Source organism: Melospiza melodia, chromosome 17 (assembly GCF_035770615.1).
Source record: "Melospiza melodia melodia isolate bMelMel2 chromosome 17, bMelMel2.pri, whole genome shotgun sequence".
NCBI classification, from domain to species: domain Eukaryota; kingdom Metazoa; phylum Chordata; class Aves; order Passeriformes; family Passerellidae; genus Melospiza; species Melospiza melodia.
The window spans coordinates 8845627-8864112 of NC_086210.1; the positions used below are offsets into that span (position 1 = coordinate 8845627).

Genomic DNA, 18486 nt, shown 5'->3' on the forward strand with positions numbered 1-18486 from the left:
AACCTAAGTAACCTGATTGTAAATTGCATCCGTTTAACCCCGGTGATTGGGTGTATGTTAAGAACCTTTTAGGAAAACCCCTACAAGAAAAGTAGGAAGGACCTTTCCAAGTGCTGCTGACTACCTTCACCGCGGTTCGGAGTCGACGTCCCTGGATCCCCGGCTGGCCCGTGATCCGCGGATGCACAAGGTCAGCGAAGGTGCCCATCCCGGCCCCTCCCTGGCTGGGGCCAAGCTGGATTTGCACCACGCCCACGCCGGAGTGAAAGTCAAGCAGAAAGGGCTGGATGATGATAAAGAGGACTCGGAGAGGGAGCTAAGGGAACGAGCTTTCCTCATTCCCTTGGAGCCTCTGCCGCGGGGATCCCGTAACGTGACGCCCGGCAGTTTAGCCACATTAAGATAGATGTGACCCTGATGAAACCCAACTTTGCCAAGCACATTGTGTGGGACTAATTGGATTTCTTTGTGGAGGTTGTGATAGAAAATTTTGGAACGTACAAAGTTGTTTACTAGACCTCCAATGTTATGAGTGTAGCTACAAAGAAGCAAGGGAAAACGACCACTATTTGGCCTTAGAGAAATTCGCCAACAGACCCATTTTAGAGGCTAGGGAATTGTTTGAAGCTCCCGAAAAAATTGTATTAGGGTGGTGCCATTGGAAAGTACACCGCTGGTTACAATATTGTTTGAAACTTGTTAGTGGATGTCTAAGGTTTTATCAACCCGTTGCTATTCTTCTGTCCCACGACATCCACTAACAAGTAACCAAATTGGACCCTTAGAGATTTAGACACTGAACTAGAAAAGGTTATTTTACGGGTAGAACAAATTCACATCAAGCAACGAGAGCGCCAAAAGAAACAAAATTGACAGCTAGACATCATGACCCCGACTCCACCTCAAACCTTTACAAATAGGGATGGACGTCAAGATTCTCAAAGCAATGCTTGCACACCCTGAAGTAAAGAAATTGGTGCAAAAGGTGAATCAAACAACTAAACGAATGGTATGGCAGATAGAACACAATTCAGAAAGAATAAAGAATGTCCTGACTGAAGTAGAACAAGTAGGCCAGCATCACTGGTGGGACATCTTTACAGGATATTCCCCAACAGCTACACAGGTCTTCCATTACCTGGTGCACCCAATGCTAATAGTAATTGTAGCTTTGTAAGGAGCATAATGAAAAAAACCCAAATGATTTGGGCAATGGTACGAGCCTATCAGCGTCCTGTAGGACCCGAACTTGACGAAAGAATTCGTAAGTTACAAGAAAAAGGGGGGAAATGAAGCCCTAAAGCAGATAGCCTTCCAGAAGTAATGGGTTAAAACATGGAATGAGAGGCATGAAAAGAAGGGCCTAGCACTAGAACACACGGAGAAAGCACAGCACTAAGAAAACAGAGCAACAAATTAGATAAGAGGTAGAGCATCATGACAGGGGAAGAGATAGGTATAGGAGAAACTAATGGGCTAAGCAGGTTTAGAGCCAGCAATGTCGAAACGACCCTAAGGGTTTTGCCAAGCCACGGGATCTAAGCCAAATACACCGGGAATTGACCAAATTAGGAAAGGAGTTCAAAAGTTTAAAGAGGAAGACTCATCGGAAAGACCCCGTCTATGATGAAGGCAACAGGAACGACCACCTGAAAATTCCCCAAAAGAGATGTCTCCTCCTACGCTCCGCCCACGCTCCGCCTACACCACGCCCCATATGAATATGCATGATTATGTATCTGATCTGATGTAATCCTATACCCAAAATTGTATATAAGGCTTGCTTTTGCTATGTGAACTCAGAAATCCATTTTGTGATTTCTCCGACGCGTCGTTAATAAAAATACCTCCTGCTTAATTGACTTAAGCTGAGTCTGATTAGGCAGTCACTCTGCCTGTTTGGGGCAAAATTCGGCATCACACACATGATAGAGTTGGTGAGGGAAATGTATCGGGATGTTAAGATGTGCATTTCCATGGGAAGAGAAAGGACAGACCCCATATACATTTGCTCAGGTGTCAAGCAAGGCGACCCCATGTCACCTTTGCTGCTCAATTTTAGTGATGGACCCCCTTCTATATAAACTCGAGAATGAAGGTGAGGTTTTCCATCATGGGGGCTGGAAATTTACAGCCATGGCATTTGCTGATGACTTGGTGCTGCTGAGTGACTCTTGGGAAGGCATGTGTCATAACATCAAAATTTTGGAGGCCTTTTGCAATCTAACTGGCCTCAGTACGCAGGGGGGAAAATGTCATGGCTTTTACATCAAGCCTACAAGGGACTCGTATACTATCAATGATTGTCCCACGTGGGTGATTAATGGATCCCCCCTTAACATGATCGACCCAGGGAGCTCAGAAAGGTACGTCAGCACATGGGTTGACCCCTGGACTGGCTTTCCAGATCCTAGACTATCAGAGAAGCTCATGGATTGGCTTCATCGGATTGGTCGTTCGCCCTTAAAACCTCTTCAGAAAGTCGATATACTCAGGACCTATACCATCCCGAGACTGATATATCTGGCTGACCATACCGAAGTTAAGGTGGGCCTGCTTGAATCCCTTGACCAATTAATTCATAACACGGTTAAGGAATGGCTTCATCTTCCCCCCAGTACATGTGATGCGATCTTGTATTCGAGTTTTAAAGATGGCGGTTTAGACCTCATCAAGTTGGCGTTGCTCATTCCAAGTATTCAGGTGCGAAGACTCCATAGATTAGCCCAGTCTTCGGATGAGACTCTTGTGAACTATCTAAAGGAAGTACATCTGGAACGGTTATTTGAAAAATTGTGGTTGAAAGCGGGGAGGACACAAGAGTCCATCCCATCGATTTGGGAGCCTTTACCATTGGTAGAGTTTGGGGGCGACGATGGAGCCTGGCTGGAATGGGAAGCACCCATCCCTAAGATTCGATACCCAAGACCTTGTAACTGGAGGAAACGAGAATTTCATAAATGGACCCATCTGGTTGCCCAGGGCCATGGGATTGAGCATTTCGAGATGATGAGATCAGTAATGCCTGGATAGGGCAGTTTAAGGGCATACCTCACTGTAAACTAATCACGGCCCTACAACTCAGAGCGAATGTCTACCCAACAAGAGAATTCCTGGCTAGGGGTAAACAAGAGTATGTTGCTCAATCATGTGGACATTGTGGAGCTAGATTTGAGACCACAGCCCACATTGTCAGAAACTGTGCCATCACTCAAGATGCCAGGATTAAGAGACACAATGCCATCTGTGAAACCCTTAGCGAGGAGGCTAAGAGGGAGTGTTGGACAGTTTTTGAGGAGCCACACCTAAGGGATTATGAAAATTAAGTATTTAAACTGGATTTAATCTTTGTCAAAGGTTCTAAGGCAGTTGTGGTCAATGTGACTGTGAGGTCTGAGCACTCTGATGTCTCATTGACTGAGGCCGCCTTGGAGAAGGCCAAAAAATATCAGCGCCTTCATACAGAAATTCAGCAACTGACCAATGCTGATGACATTGAATATGTTGGCTTCCCCATGGGAGCCCGTACCAAATGGTTTGGCAATAATAATGAGTTGCTGACCGCCCTTGGTCTCTCTAAAACAAGGCTAGAGAGAACCGCATGGGCCCTAGCATCCACCTCCGTTGACATTGTAAATATATTCATTAGCAAAGCTAGATCAATTGTATCTGTGTAAATCCTGGTAAATAAACTAGGCCTCTCCCCTCGACAGGTTCGCTGGACAGTGGAATCGGTATTTGTTTGGGAGGGGTTCATCCGTCATAACCGCGTCTAGCCCATTTTGGGCTATAAATTCCAATTTGGTCATTCAGGTGGACGGGCCACCTTACTTAACCCGGAAAAGGAACATATACAATTTGTATGTGTTTATTAAATAGCCAAATGCCTCGTCATCTAATTGGTGACGTGCATGAATGGATGAAGAAGATTCCCACTGTCCCTACCTACTATCCAGCGAAACCACAGCCAAGGGAACGGGTTTGGTGGAATCAGCAGGGAAAGAAGACCCTGTTGAGTTTGACTCTAGTCTAGCGCTGTGAAGAGACATGAGAGGTGTAGAATAAGTGGGAAGCCGGGCACGCGCTCGGCGGTGCGGGGCGACCCACCCGCCGGCGTCCCGGCCATCAGTGAAATACCACTACTCTGATCGTTTTTTCACTTACCCGGTGAGGCGGCGGGGGGCGAACCCCGAGGGGGGCTCTCGCTTCTGGCGCCAAGAGGCCGGCGCGCGCCGGCCACGACCTGCTCCGGGGACAGCGGCAGGTGGGGAGTTTGACTGGGGCGGTACACCTGTCAAAGCATAATGCAGGTGTCCTAAGGCAAGCTCAGGGAGGACGGAAACCTCCCGTGGAGCAGAAGGGCAAAAGCTGGCTTGATCTTGATTTTCAGTACGAATACAGACCATAAAAGCAGGGCCTCACGATCCTTCTGGCTTTTTTGGGTTTTAAGCAGGAGGTGTCAGAAAAGTTACCACAGGGATAACTGGCTTGTGGCGGCCAAGCGTTCATAGTGACATAGCTTTTTGATCCTTCGATGTCGGCTCTTCCTATCATTGTGAAGCAGAATTCACCAAGCGTTGGATTGTTCACCCACTAATAGGGAATCTGAGCTTGGTTTAGACTGTCATGAGACAGGTTAGTTTTACCCTACTGATGATGTACTGTTGCAATAATAATCCTGGGAACCCTTGGGATGGGATGGGATGTGTTATCCCTTAGAGAAGTGAGGCCAATGGAGATCTCTCCCCTGAAAACATTGCCTGCAGAACCCCTTCCAGAGTCCAGCTGAAGGCCTGGCCTTTGGGCTGGGATCAGTTTGGTCAGAGGGGTGACCTCCTTTGACCAGGGACACATCCTACTCTAGCGGGGGATGTTGCTGAGCAGGGCTTTGAGGGTCAGGCTGAAATGAATGTGCCAAGGGACAGTGAAGGGGCCTGGGAGGTTCCTCTCCACTCCTGGTGTGTGGCAGAAGGGTCTCACCCTCTCGTGGGTGTCTGTCCTCTGGTGGGACTGAGGCACCTGTGTGGTGCCCGAGTGCTGTGGCAGCTGAGGCAGCTCCCTGGCCCAGGAGAGCCTCAGTGGGCCCGAGGGTCAGGAACTCCCCAGCACTGCATGGGGCTCCTGGGCCATCTGTGGGATGTGTTCTGCCCCAGAACCTGCTCAGTGCAGTCCTGGATTTCCTTGGGGAAAGGTCCTTGTTAAATGTCCTGGTTTTCTTTTTTATTTTATTTTCATATCTACTTCATGTTCAGGATATGTGGTTCATGACTGCTGGTTGGGAAAGTCCTAAACCTGATATTCGACACAGTCGTTAAGTGTGCTGGATCCCATTCCTCATGTCTGTGGCCATCCTGGGAACCCTTGGGATGGGATGGGATGGGATGTGTTATCCCTGAGAGAAGTGAGGGCAGTGGAGGTCTCTCCCCTGAGCACATTGCCTGCAGAACCCCTTCCGGAGCCCAGCAGAAGGCCTGGCCTTTGGGCTGGGATCAGTTTGGTCAGAGGGGTGACCTCCTTTGACCAGGGACATGTTCTACTCTAGCAGAGGTGTTCCTCACAATTAGTAATAATTTCAAAGACAGAGCACATCCCTTCTGGGATTTCCTTTCCTTTCTTTGAGCACTAAAGGAGGAATCTCACCCTGGGTTTAGCTACAGGGACAAAAGGCAGAAGCCTTTCTGTGCAGGTGAGTGCCAGTCCTTGCCCACACTCCCTGGAAACGGAACCCTGCCAAGCAGGAAAGAGATCTAGAGGTGAGGGCCTGGTGCAGTCAGATTGAGCAGTCCCACCTGTCCATAAATTCCCATTTCCAAAGGCCTCCACAGTCCTTTTTTATGTTGCCCATCCCCATGCAGATGCCCAGGACCCTGGGATCCCAGGGTGCACAGATGTCCCTGCAGTGGGCTTTTCCCAGCACAGGCCAGGACAGCCTGGAGGAGAGGAAACAAAAAACCAACCTGTAGAAGACCCAAGAAGAGACCCTCAAAAAGAGACTTTACAACAGAGGAGTTCATCATTCTCAGGCAGGATGGGTGGGCTCCCCTTCAAACAAGCAATGTCAGTTTCCCACTGACACCAATCCTTTTCTACAGGATGGACAAATAAGGAGTAAATAAAAACCCACGGAATGTGACATAGATGAAGACTTCCAGGAGCCCAGTTGCGAGGTGCGGATGTTCAGGGACATCACACCATGACCAATATGATCAAGTGAAGCCAAATTTATTATCCCTAAAAAGACCAGATTTATAATAAGCTTCTACTGCCCACGCTTCTCTAGCTAATACATGATTGGTTAATCCTAGCTGTTAACACATCTAAATTAAAATGCTGATTGGATCATCTATTTTTTCATGCATCTTGCTGTGGATGTCTGGCCCACCCATTGCTTTCTCTTTTTTCTCACTCTCCCAAGCTTGCTGACAAACTTGCTGAGTCCTGATGACTCTTCTTCTTGTATCTTTCTCAAGGATATACTGACCCCATTTCTGAATATGTCCATTATCCATTGTTTGTGAATGTGTTCATTGTCCATTAGTACAAGCAGGCTGGATTGTGCATCGGCCGAATATGGCCATTGTCTAGCAAGAACTCCTCAACCTACAAAAAATCCTCAACACCCTAGAGCCTGACCACGCCCCACAGCCCACCTCAGAAATGAACCACCCAGATTGGGTGGGGGGTCTGATGAAGGAGATGTGTGAGATGGGCCAGATGCTGAAGGAATACACTTCCGCAGCTGGTGAGGAAACCTCCCCCTGCCTCAAAGAGGGAGAGTCTGATGGTGCAGCAGCGGAACCCACAGATGTTACAACTGTCCAAGTTCCAGCTGAACTGCAGAGGCAGTCACAGCCAGCAGCAGTTGCTCTGTGGAAACGAGGAGGTCTAAGATGAAATCAGAGCACCCAGACAAGGATAAGAATGGAGGGCCCTCACAACTAACAGGGGAGCCAATGGTTGAGATCATCACTGAGTCCCTGATGTACAAAAGTCTCTGTAATCTGCACACAGACATTGTACGGACAGGGACGTGAGGCTTATACAACCTGGTTACTCTGGGTCTGGGATCTTATGGGTACAGGTGTCCAGCTGGATGGTGGTGAGGCAAGGATTTGGGACGCTTGACCCAGGACTCAGGTATCAATCAGATTTTTGTAAGGGAGCCAGGGCTTTTAATGAGTGTCAGAGAGAGGTTTGTTCACAGGGAGAGAATGCAGGAGCAGCACCATAGAATGTGCTGGAAGACTAGAGGATGGGATCCAACAGCTGAGAGAAGTAACAGTATTGGAGGTACTCTTTGGGAGGGATGGACAGCATGATAATGACCCCAACAAGGTCGGGTGCACAGGGCAAATGTTGTGGAGCCTGGCAAATCTGGGGCCATCTCAATACGCCACCTTTATTGCAACAATTAATGCCGATACCGGCTGGGAGACAGTGGGTCATGGGGAGATGTTCAAAGGGGAGACAGTGACAAGTCAGGGCAGACTTTGCTGAACTCTGTGCAAGCCCTTTCTCCCAGCCCTGCCCCTGTTGATCTGTGCCCCCCAGTTTTCCTTTTCTCAGAGCTCTTCCTTCAGCCCCGTGCCTGGAATTTTGCTGGGATCTGGCCCCATTGCTGTGATGAGCAGGGGCTCTGCCCATGGACACCAAGGGGTCAGCTCTGCTCTGAAGCAGTGGGGTCATGGAATGGGGACAGGGGCAAGTCCTGGGGTTAGATTCCATCAGCTCAAACAGCTCCTGAGGCTGAGGAGCTCAGCAGCATCTCCTGTCCCAGGACTAAGGGAGGGTGATGGCCAAAGGCAGTTTGAGAGGGTTTCCTGCTTCACCCAGGGAGAGCAGAGACAGCTGTGCAAGGCAAGAGCAGTGGCTGGAACTCAGTGAAGGGCTAGGGGAGCTGCTCTGTCACTCCGTCGGTCCCCAGCTGCCCTTTTCTGCAATCCAGGGCAGTCCCTGTGTTCCCCTGGAAATCAGCCTGACACAACTGAGAGCAGAGGGACCCACAGCAAAGCAAACTGGTTTAGCCTTTCTCAGAGTCCCAGCCCCACTCTGGCCAAGGACACTCCTGTCCCCCAGTGTACCCTGGAGGCAGCTGACAGCTTGGATGGCATCCTGAGGACACACCAAGGGTCCTGTCCATGGCAGTGCTTGAGGAGAGTGGGCTCATTGCCAGGGTCCCAGGCTGCCCTGCCCAGAGCTCCCCGGGCACAGGGAGCTGGGACACCCCATTGCTGTGCTCAGCCTGCACAGGAGGAGCCCAAGGGCTGGGCCTGGCCCTGCAGCTGGAACTGCCATTGCAGAGAGCCCCTCAGCAATGCCAGCAGCACCTGGGCAAGGCAAGGAGAGAGAGAGAGCTGGGTCTGAGGAAAAGCCTTTCCCTGGCAAGCCCTGCCCAGCCCCTGCCAGGCAGCAGCAGGGCAGGACAGTGGCCCTCAGGCCCTGGTCAGCAGGGAATGGGCACATGGCCGCAGAGATGCCCTTCATCTCTGGGGCTGCTCTGCTGGCCCAGGAGGGACTGAGGGCCCTGAGCCCCCGGGCTGAGGGCTGTGCTGGCTGCGAGGGGACACAAGAGCTGTGCTGCTCAGGGTAGTGTCTGCCCTGCAGGGCAGGCCCAGCAGGTGCCACATCTGCCCTGCAGCAGGGCTGCCCTCAGCACTGCCTCCCTCCCTCTCTGCCCACGGCTCTGCTGCTGGAGCTGTCCCAGCCCCAGCTGCTCCTGTGGCCCCGGGCTCCTTCCCTGCCAGAGCTGCCAAAGCCCAGCCCAGCCCCTGGGCCAGCCCTGCCCTGCAGCTGCTCGGCCCTGCAGGGATTAAAGAACAGCTCCCCCAGCCTGGGCACCAGGGAAAGGTGATGCTGCATGGATCTGGAGGCTGGGCAGGTGTAGGCTTTTGCTGAGGTTCCCAGGAAAACTCAGTGTGATGGCTGAACAGCCTCAGCTCCTGCTCTGGCCTGCACAGCTGAGTTTCCATTGCCACCAAGCTGAGCAGGGAAAAGTGGGAGCACAGATTCAGGAAAGCAGAGACCCAAGCAGGAAACCCCTGCCCTGAATGACCCCATGAAAAGTCCCCTCAGGAATGAGCTGGGCATGAGCTGGAGCTCTGAGCAGCCCTGGCCCACACAGCACCCTCTTCACAGCAGCAGGACCTGCCCTGGCAGGAGTCACTCCATGCACCCACAGCTCACCTGCAGCGTCCATGGGGAGCTGCCAGGCAGGCTGAGAGCTGCCCCTGGCAGGTGGCACATGCCCTGGGCTGGCCAAGAGCCCTGAGGGCTGCAGGAGCTGCTCTGCAGGAAAGCCCTGGGCAGCCCTGACTGCAGCCCCAGCTTCACCCCATGCAGCCGTCCCTGGCAGCAGGAGCCGTCCTGCCCTGTCCCTCTGACGGTGCCCAGGGCAACCCCACTCTGCAGCACATCCTCCCCCAAAGCAGAAAGGGCAGCAGAGCCATCCTTACAGTCACATCAGTTCTGCCATCTCCAGCTTTAGGAGATCCCTGCAGCCAGAAACTGACTGTGTCAAAAACTGGGAAGATTTCTCCATGAATGAGCTTAAAATTGTCCTTCCAGTTCCTTTAAGTCTCTCTCTGCTTCACTGCTCTCAGGTACCTGCAAGCAGTGCCCTCAGCCCTGCTGGACTGAGAGAAAAGCTGCTCATCAGGAGAAATGACTTTTTGTGTTCTTCTTGGTTTCCAAGAGCTCCTGTGGCAGAAGCCCAGCCCAGCTCAGCAGCACAGACACAGCACAAGGACTTTAATGACCCTCTCAGGGCTTTGCTGCTGTTTACATAAGACTCGGTCCCAGAGAGTGTTCAAAGAACTTCTCAGGAACTAAAAATTAAATTTAAACTCCAAAGTTTCTACAAGTTTTAATGGGTCCCACTGAGGGACACAACTGAGGAAGTTCTCCAGGCAGAGCAGAACATTGGAGGCAGTGATGACACGTGGGGACAAGCAAGGGAAAGGTGTCTCTGGTGCTGAGCAAAGCTGGATGTGTTTGAGGAATGCAAAGGGCCAAGGCCTGAGCCCCAGCCCCTGGCCAGGCAGATCCTGTCCCTCCCTCCTTGCTCAGGGCTCTTCCCGGGATGGGCACTGGCATGCGGGGATGTGCAATGCCAGGGGCAGGAGCATGGGGCGGCATCTGCCAGGCTGCTGAGCAGGGACAAGGAGACAATGAGGCCCCAGGCCTGCAAGGGTCACTTGTCCCCTCCTGGCCCCAGGGCCAGCAGCCATGGCCAAAGTGCTGCCCAAGTTGGCTCTGGCAGGGCTGTCTTGCAGCTGCTGCCCATCCCTGTGCCCTGTGCAGCCCAAGCTGTCCCACGGAGTCCCTGCCCTGTGCCTCTGTCCCTGCAGGCTGTCGGCATCCCCCGGCTGCCCCACCTGGCTGGGCCCTTCCTTTGCTGACAGCTCTGCCTCCTGCCTCCCTCTGCCTGCCCACACAAAGCCTTTGGCTCATTATCAAAAGGGTTAATTCATTTTTACTGTGCCTGTGAGCTTTTAGCACAGGAACAAGGCATGCAGGGGCTGCCTTCCCAGCAGGAATGGTTGGAAGACAACAAGACATCTGGCTCAAGAATGCAGTGATAGAAAAAAGGACTAAATCTGGGAACTTGGGGTGGGTTTTACGGTAATGGATAAATTCTAATACACATTTAGTGACATTGGGAGAATTACATGTTCACATAATGTTAGGAGTTATCCCTTGCTAGACCTCAGGCCTGAATAAATGATGCCCACTTAAACTGCAAATGTGGGAGATTAGGGACTGATCGGAAGATCTCGTGATGTTACGGGTAGACAGAACCCCTCCCCTTTACTGTTAAAGTTACTTAGCCCCCCATTTTGTTGGCCGTTAACCCCCGTTATATATAACCCTGTGTAACTGTTAATAAATGCCATTTGCTGTCCACCACATTGGTGTCTGCGAGTACGTGGCCTGAGTGGCAGGGGCATTGTCACTGTGCCATTCCCGAATCAGGTCGTCACGCCTCAAGCGGAGGCAACAAAGTGGTGCCAAAACCTGGGACATTGCCCGGGGGATGGGGATCGCCTGGTCAGGTGAACAACGGCCGCGGCAGCTGGCCCAGCTCGGCGGGGAGGATACTCCCGGACCAGCGAGAGGAATGGAGGCCCTTGCGAAGGTCATTTTTCCTGTTCACAGGCAGTGGGGTATTGACTGCAAGCCAGGGGATTTTGCCCTCGTAGTATCAAGGCTATTGCGGATTGGGGTTATTGGGCAGCCGGTGGATATTCTCCACACAGAAATGTGGTATAGGTGTACCAAGGCCCTAGCCGAGGAGGCCACATCCTCAGGCTCGGGGCGGAATCTCAAATTATGGGGGAGAGTCGTGCGGGCTCTACGGAAAACACGGCAGGAGCAAGAAACGTGGAAAGCCGCGCAGGACTGTTTGCCTGTGGTGCCCTGGCTGGGTGCTGGGGCGGCTACGCAGACTGTGGGTGATTGTGATTTTGCTGAGTGCAGGGATTCACAGCCGCAGGGACGCTCTTTGCGGCTCCCAAGCCCAGGCGCGCCGGCTGACGGAAAAGACCAGGCGCAGTCATTTTGGGACGGGCTGTTGGAGAAAGCGCGAGGCACCACCGTTTAATTTGGAGGCGCAAGGCACCGTCATTAACTCAGAGTCTGAGAGCCTGGGCGGAGCCTCCGCCTTCCGTGCCGCAGGGTGGCGAACCCCGGGGTGGGGGGACGTGGATGTGGTCGGCGGGAACAGAGGGGGTTTGCAGGACACCGCACACGCAGGCAGGAAAGAGGGGAGGGTTTTTCCCCAGTTCTCAGACGCGGCACGGACACCGCCAAGCGGGAACGGAGCCAGATCGGGATTGGGACAGCGCAGGTGTTGGTTACAGGCAGAGAGGATGTTCCCAAGACCGCGCCTGCGCCGAGACGAGCACAGGGGAAGTGTGGTCAGAGTGGGAACGCCTGCACTCCCGTGATGGCACAGGCAGAGACGGGGCATGGTCAAGGTGCAGAGGGTGCCCGAGGTACCAGCCCTGCTCCGGTCCCGCGGCAGTGGGCACGCAGCCAACCCTGACAGCCAGCTTTCATGTATTTCACTATCTCTTTGTGTGATCATCTACAAGACATGTGTCTCTTCAGAATCTTGTCTTTTTGTTTCTTAACTACTCATGTTTTTTAGGTTTCTTTTAAATCCAGATTGCCAGTTTCGTGTTTTTCTTCATTTATTATTTCTTCAGTTATTATACAGTACCTCAGCTGAGAATTCAAGAGGTTTGCTGTGTTTGAAGAATTTCTCTCCTGACAGAAGTTTCGGAGGGATTCAATTCTTTAATAGTTTGATTGATCTTTAATTGTAAGGTTTCCTATTAATAATTGCTGTTTTTAAGAGTCTTGTTTTAAAATATATTAAGTAATGTCCATCAATTAGAGTTTGAACTCTTGCCAAGTTCTAGCTCTACTTGAATGGAATGATTGAGAATCAGCCCAGATGTTTTCTGCAAGAAAAAGTATTCAAGTCGTTTTGGCTTGGCAATTTGACCATGTATGATAGCTGAGCCTGATTTCAAAGGGAGTTTTGAGAAACATGAATCTGGACATGAGTTCTCCAGTTCTCTGTTGTTTCAAGGTTCATCAGCTGTCGCAGACTCTGGGATGACAGTTCAGTGTTGTAGTGACTGATAATTGTATGATTTCAGATGTGTTATTGGTTATGTGTATTATCTGATTGATTGCTAATTGTTGTTATTTTACATTTCCCTATGCAATATTGCATAGAGACTGAAACAGAACAGATCAATGTTTTATTTTCACATCAGGACCCATTCTTCACCTCCAAGATTTTGAGATAATCCTCCAGTCCCTGTGGGGACATGGATTTGTTTGTGTTTTAGCAGGTGCAAAATTCCAGGTAGACCTCAGTAAATAATGTGAAACTTGATCGAGTGCATGAGAATGCTGACAAGAAGCATGGGCAAGAAAAATGCAGACCATTCCACAAGCAAAAAAAAAAAAAAAAAAGAAGAAGCACAGATGCTGACTGCACAGAGATTCCAACCCTTGTGCTTCACCCACAGAAGATTGTAGACTTTACGTTGCTTCATAGATGAGAGCCACGCAGTGATACCTACTAGTGTCACTAGAACTTTGCCCAAAAGACAAGACTTTTTAATAATTAGTAAAGACAGAAGCAGCATCCTTAGACTTGTCATTTATCCTTCGATTGTTTCAGCAAATCAGAATGAAGAGCTGACAGACTTAGCCAAAGCTCTTCAACCACTACTGACTGTTCCAGAGAACACCCCAGTAGCCAAAGCTACCGCTTTGCCACCACATGCAGCAGAACAAGTCATGCTAGTGTTTGATCAGCAAGACTTTCCCTCTAGAGACCACGTCCATAGAATTCTCCAGTGTTCGTCATTCAGAAGAAAACTTCAGGCTCATAGAGACTGCTGCACAACCTCAAGAAGATCAATGAAGTCATTGAGGACATAGAACTACTTCAGCAAAGACTTCCTTCACTCTCAATGATTAGCCACTTGTGATCATTGATCTCAAAAACTGTTTCTTCAGCTTCCTCCTCCATCCAGATGATGCTCCTCCAGTTGCATTCTACATCCCAAACATCAACAAAGAAAAGCCTCTACAAAAGTACCAACACAACAAGAGCTGCAAAAAGCTTGTGACCATCCTGCAGAACAGACAAGAACTGAACCTCCTGTTCATGCAACAAAGAAGCCTGTGTGCTGCCTTGAAAGAACAATGTTGTTTTTACGCAGACCATACCGAAGTCTTAAGAGACTCCATAGGCAAACTGAAAGAAAGGCTAGCACAGAGAAAGACTGAGAGAAAAGCCCAGCAAAGATAGTTTGAGTCATAGTTTGACTAGTCCCCATAGCTGACCACCCTTGTTTCCTCCTTATTAGGCCCAGTTGCTATGATACTCCTCACATGGATTTTTAGACCTTGCATTTTAAACAAGTTAGTACTGTTTGTTAAAAACCAGTTAGAAAAAGTTAACATTTTATTTGTTGATCACCAACAGTTGCTTTGAAGCGTGTTAATTGCAGACATGTTGTATTGTTTTTTACCAGTTTGTATTGTTTTTTACCAGTTGTCAGTTTTGCCATGTATCAGTTTGATAGCCTTTGTATTTTTATAACCTTTACACTTTCTGTGGTTTTAATTAATCATAAAGGGGGGGGGGGCAAATCTGGGAGATTAGGGACCGATCAGAAGATCTCGCGATGTTATGGGTAGACAGAACCCCTCCCCTTTACTGTTAAAGTTCCTTAGTCCCCCGTTTTGTTGACCGTTAACCGCCATTATATAACCCTGTGTACCCATTAATAACCACCATTTGCCATCTATCACATTGGTGTCTGTGTGGCCCAAGCAGCAGGGGGATTGTCGCCGTGCTGTTCCTGAATCAGGTCATCACACCTCAAGCGGAGGCAACATGCAAATTAGTGTTAATGAGTCTTATTCTGATATTTTTGAGATTTGGTGTTGGCGAGGCCTCACAGAACCAAGGACTCAGCTGTGACACGGTGCAAACTCATGGAACAAAGGGTCCATGGTGACACAGCAGAACAGAACTCCATGGAACCAAAATCCATTCTGGCACATTGGAGCCACATTGAACCAATGTGATACTGCAGCTCCAAGGAGACCATTGTGACTCTGAGAAACCTCTTGGAAAAAAGGGTCCATTCTGACACAGCAAGGCCTGGTGGAACCATGCGTCCATTGTGACATTTCAGAACCTCACGGAACCAAGGTGACCGTATTCTACTATGGAACCTCATGGAACAAATGGGCCATGCTGACACTGCAGAACCAAGGAGAATGCTGCTGGCAGTGTGAGAGCTCATGGAACTAGAAGTCCATTGTGACACAGCAAGGCCTTGTGGAACTAAGGGTCTGTTGTTAAACAGTGTGGCCTCATGGAACCATGAGCCATGGTGACACAGCGTGGCCACACAGAGCCAAGGGGCCACTGTGACACTGTGGATCCAAGGAGACCATTATGACTCAGGAGCCTCATGGAACCAAGAGTCCATTGTTCCACTGTGGGGCCCTGTGGAATCAAGGGGATGACAGTGACATTGTGGGGCCTCATGGAACAATGGAGACTGTGCTGACACTTTGGGACCCACTGGAACCAAGGGGCCATTATAGCATGGCAGGGCCTCATGGAATCAAGGGGACTCCAGTGAACACCATGGGTCTCCATGGGATGAAGGGTCCAACAGAACCAAGGAGGCCGTTGTGACACACCGGGGCATCATGGAACCAAAGGTCCATTGTGACACAGCAAGGCCTCATGAAATCATGGAGGCCATTTTTACACTTTGAGGCCTTGTGAAACCAAAGGGCCATTGTGACACTCCAGAGCCTTGTGGAGCCAAGGGGACCACAGTGACACTGTGGGGCTCAGTGAAACCAATGGCCTGTTGTGACACTGCAAGGCCTTAGGAAATCATGGAGACCATTGTGACACTGAAGGCATCATTGAACCAAGGGGCCATTGTGACACTACAAGACCTCATGGAAGCAAGGAACCATTGTGATACTATGGAGTGTTGGCAGGCCAAGGGGCAGTTGTCACACTGTGTGGCATCATGGAACCAAGGAGTCCATTGTGACACTAGAGGGCCCATGGAACTAAGGATTCATGGAACAGTGTGGGACCCCATGGGACCAAAGGTCCATTGTGACATTGTGGGGCCTCATGGAATCCTGGAGGCTATGATGACACTTGGAGGCCTTGCTGAATCAAGGGGCTCTGCAGGGCCTCATGGAACCAAGGACACCCTTCTGACACTGTGAGTCCGCATGGAACCAAGGGTCCATTGTGACACCATGGAACCAAGGAGACCCCAGTGACACTGCAAGGCCTCATGGAAGCAAGGGACCATTGTGACACTGCAGGGCCCCATGGATCCAAGGGAACGGGTAACAGCTCTGGTTGGCTTGGCCTGACTGGTCCAACTGCCCTTGGTATGTTGAGGGTCTCTTCTTCTGGACCCCTGAGACACTGGGGCTCTGGACTTTCCTTCAGATAGAAAAGAACTATCCATCTCATTCAAACATCCATGGCCAAAATGGGATTTCCCCTTCAAAATTCTCAACATCCAGGGATTGCTCCCAGATAAAGCTGCCATTACCAAAAAGTCTGCCTGACCTTTACTTCCTGAGAGCTGTCTCTCACCTGCCTTCAAACACTGTAAGGCTCAGTGCTTTCCTTCCTATGGAAAAGAGCCCTCCCTCCTGCACAGGCACCCCTGGCCAAAATGAGTACTTTTCCTCCAAAATTCCCTATATGCAAGGGTTTCACTCAGACAAAAGCTGCCAGGACAGACTGCTCTAGCTGGCCTTGGCCTCTGGTGGTCACCTCTGTTCTGCCCTGAAACACTGGCCCTTTCCTTCCCATGGAAAAGAACCATCCTTCTTCTCCAGGTGCCCATGGCCAAAATTGGGATTCCACCTCCAAAAGTCCTATATCCAAAGATTGCTCCTACACAAAAGCTGCCATTACAGACCGGTCTGTCTGGCCTTGGCCTCCTTAGGGCCAGCTCTCATCTGCCTTCGAAACACAGGGGCTCCATGCTTTCCTTCCTATGGAAAAGAACTGCCCTTCTCCTCCAGGCAAAAAGGGCTGAAATTGGGATTCAACATTCAAAGCTTCAAATATCCAAGGATTGCTCCAGGAAAAACTTGCCAGGACAGACAGACAGGCCTGGCTTTGGCCTCTGGTGACTGCAGTTCATCAGCCCCTCAAACACAGGGGGCTCTGTGCTTTCCTTTCTGTGGAGACATTGGTGACACCGTGGGGCCTCATGGAACCAACATCTTTGTGGCTCTGTTGGACTGTATGGTCCCACGGGGCCAGTGTGAAGCAGCAGGGCTTTGTGGAACCAAGAGGCCATTGCTGCATTTCAGGGCCTCATGGAATCAAAGGGCCGCTGTGATCCTGAGAGGCACTGTGGATCCATGGAGGTCATTGTGGCATTGCAAGGCCCCATGGAAGCACGGGGCCATTGTGACACTTCAGAAGCAAGGAGAACATTGGGACACTGCAGATCACTGTGAAACCAAGAGAACATGGAACAGATCTTGCTGGCTTGGCCAGACAGGTGACAGGTCCAGCTGATCTTGGAATGTTGAGGGCTGCCTCTTATCAGCCCCTGGAGAACTGGGGCTCCATGCTTTCCTTCCTATGAAAAAGAATCCTCCGTCTTTCCAGGTGCCCACGGCTAAAATTGAGACTCCCTCTGAAAAATTCCCTATATGCAAGGGTTCTCCCAGACAAAACCTGCCAGGACAGAGAGCTCTGGCTGGCCTTGGCCTCTGGTGGTCACCTCTCATCTCGTGGAAGCCCTGAGGAAAGTATATGAACAGGTTTGACTGTTGGAACATCAATGAGTCTCTGGTCCTCTGAAAAACTCAGATGCTCTTCTAATCATATGTGGGTTTTTTTTCTCATTGTGTATTATACATGAAATATTATTTTCAGCTAAAAAAATATTATTCTTACCACTCTACCAATGTTATCTGGCACAAAACTCCTCCTCTGTTAATGGATCCAGGTCACCTGTATAAGCAAACACAATAAAAAATCCAGCAGGAATTATTTGTGTCTGCTCCCATCTGTCCCATCTCCTCTCAAGCTGGAGGTGCAGCCCCAGCACTTGGGAAGGCTCAAGGGCTCACAAGCTCAGCTCCCACACAGAGAATGTGCAGACCCTGGCTGCTCTTCTTGGCCCCTGCATGCTCAGCCAGGCTGAGATGGACACTGATGGTTTCTGGGCCAGGCTCTCGGAGCCCAGCCCAGCTCCCTTCAAGCTCCACCAGCTGCCCTGAGCTCTGGGCAGCACCAAGGGCCTCTCCCCAGCCCAGCCCAGCTGGCTCTGGCCCCACAGCTCTGCTGAGGCCAGGCTGCTCTGGGCACTGCCCCACAGCCTCAGCCCCTGGCAAGGGCACAGCAGCAGCTGCAGCTGCCACAGGACGCAGCCCCACCATGGGGGAAGGTGCTTGGCCAAGGCCAAAGGAGGCTCCCTGGCTGCCCTGCTCCCCTCGGGCTGAGGTGCTGAGAGCTCTGCAGCCCCTGCTGCCATCCCATCTGCCCAGGGCAACACAAGAGCCCTGGCCTTGGGGCCCTCAAGAGCTGCTCCTGCTCCAGGCCCAGGGCCCATGCCAAAGCTGGGGCAGCCACAAAGCTGTGCCCATTTCTGTTCATTGCTGCTGTCATGGGGATGGATCGTCAGCCTCTTGGATGTTGCTGATGAATTTTATTACTCCAGAGGCCTCTTCTTTCTTGAGCTCTACAGTTCAGGAATTCACTGAAAAAGGCTCATAAGCATTTGTTCAAAAGGCCCTGGAAATATCTTAAATTTTCAGTTCTTCTGTGGTTAATTAGGAATATTTCAGAAATGTATTCAAAGTGAATATACTATTTTGAAAACAATGCAGACATTCCACTATCATATTTTCTGAAAAATCCCTTTGTTAGAATTT

The 18486-nt window shown here is 50.5% G+C and overlaps 1 protein-coding gene across 1 annotated transcript in view; it reads right to left on the reverse strand.

Moving 5' to 3' along the window:
* Positions 1-3117: 3117 nt before the first annotated feature.
* Positions 3118-18486, reverse strand: part of LOC134425968 (uncharacterized) — a gene marked incomplete at its 5' end in the record, with an annotated part of 29923 nt that continues 14554 nt past the window's right edge. The window contains one exon of the mRNA XM_063170970.1: positions 3118-3165. Coding sequence (XP_063027040.1) covers positions 3118-3165 — 48 coding nt within the window. The remainder of the gene's footprint in view (positions 3166-18486) is intronic.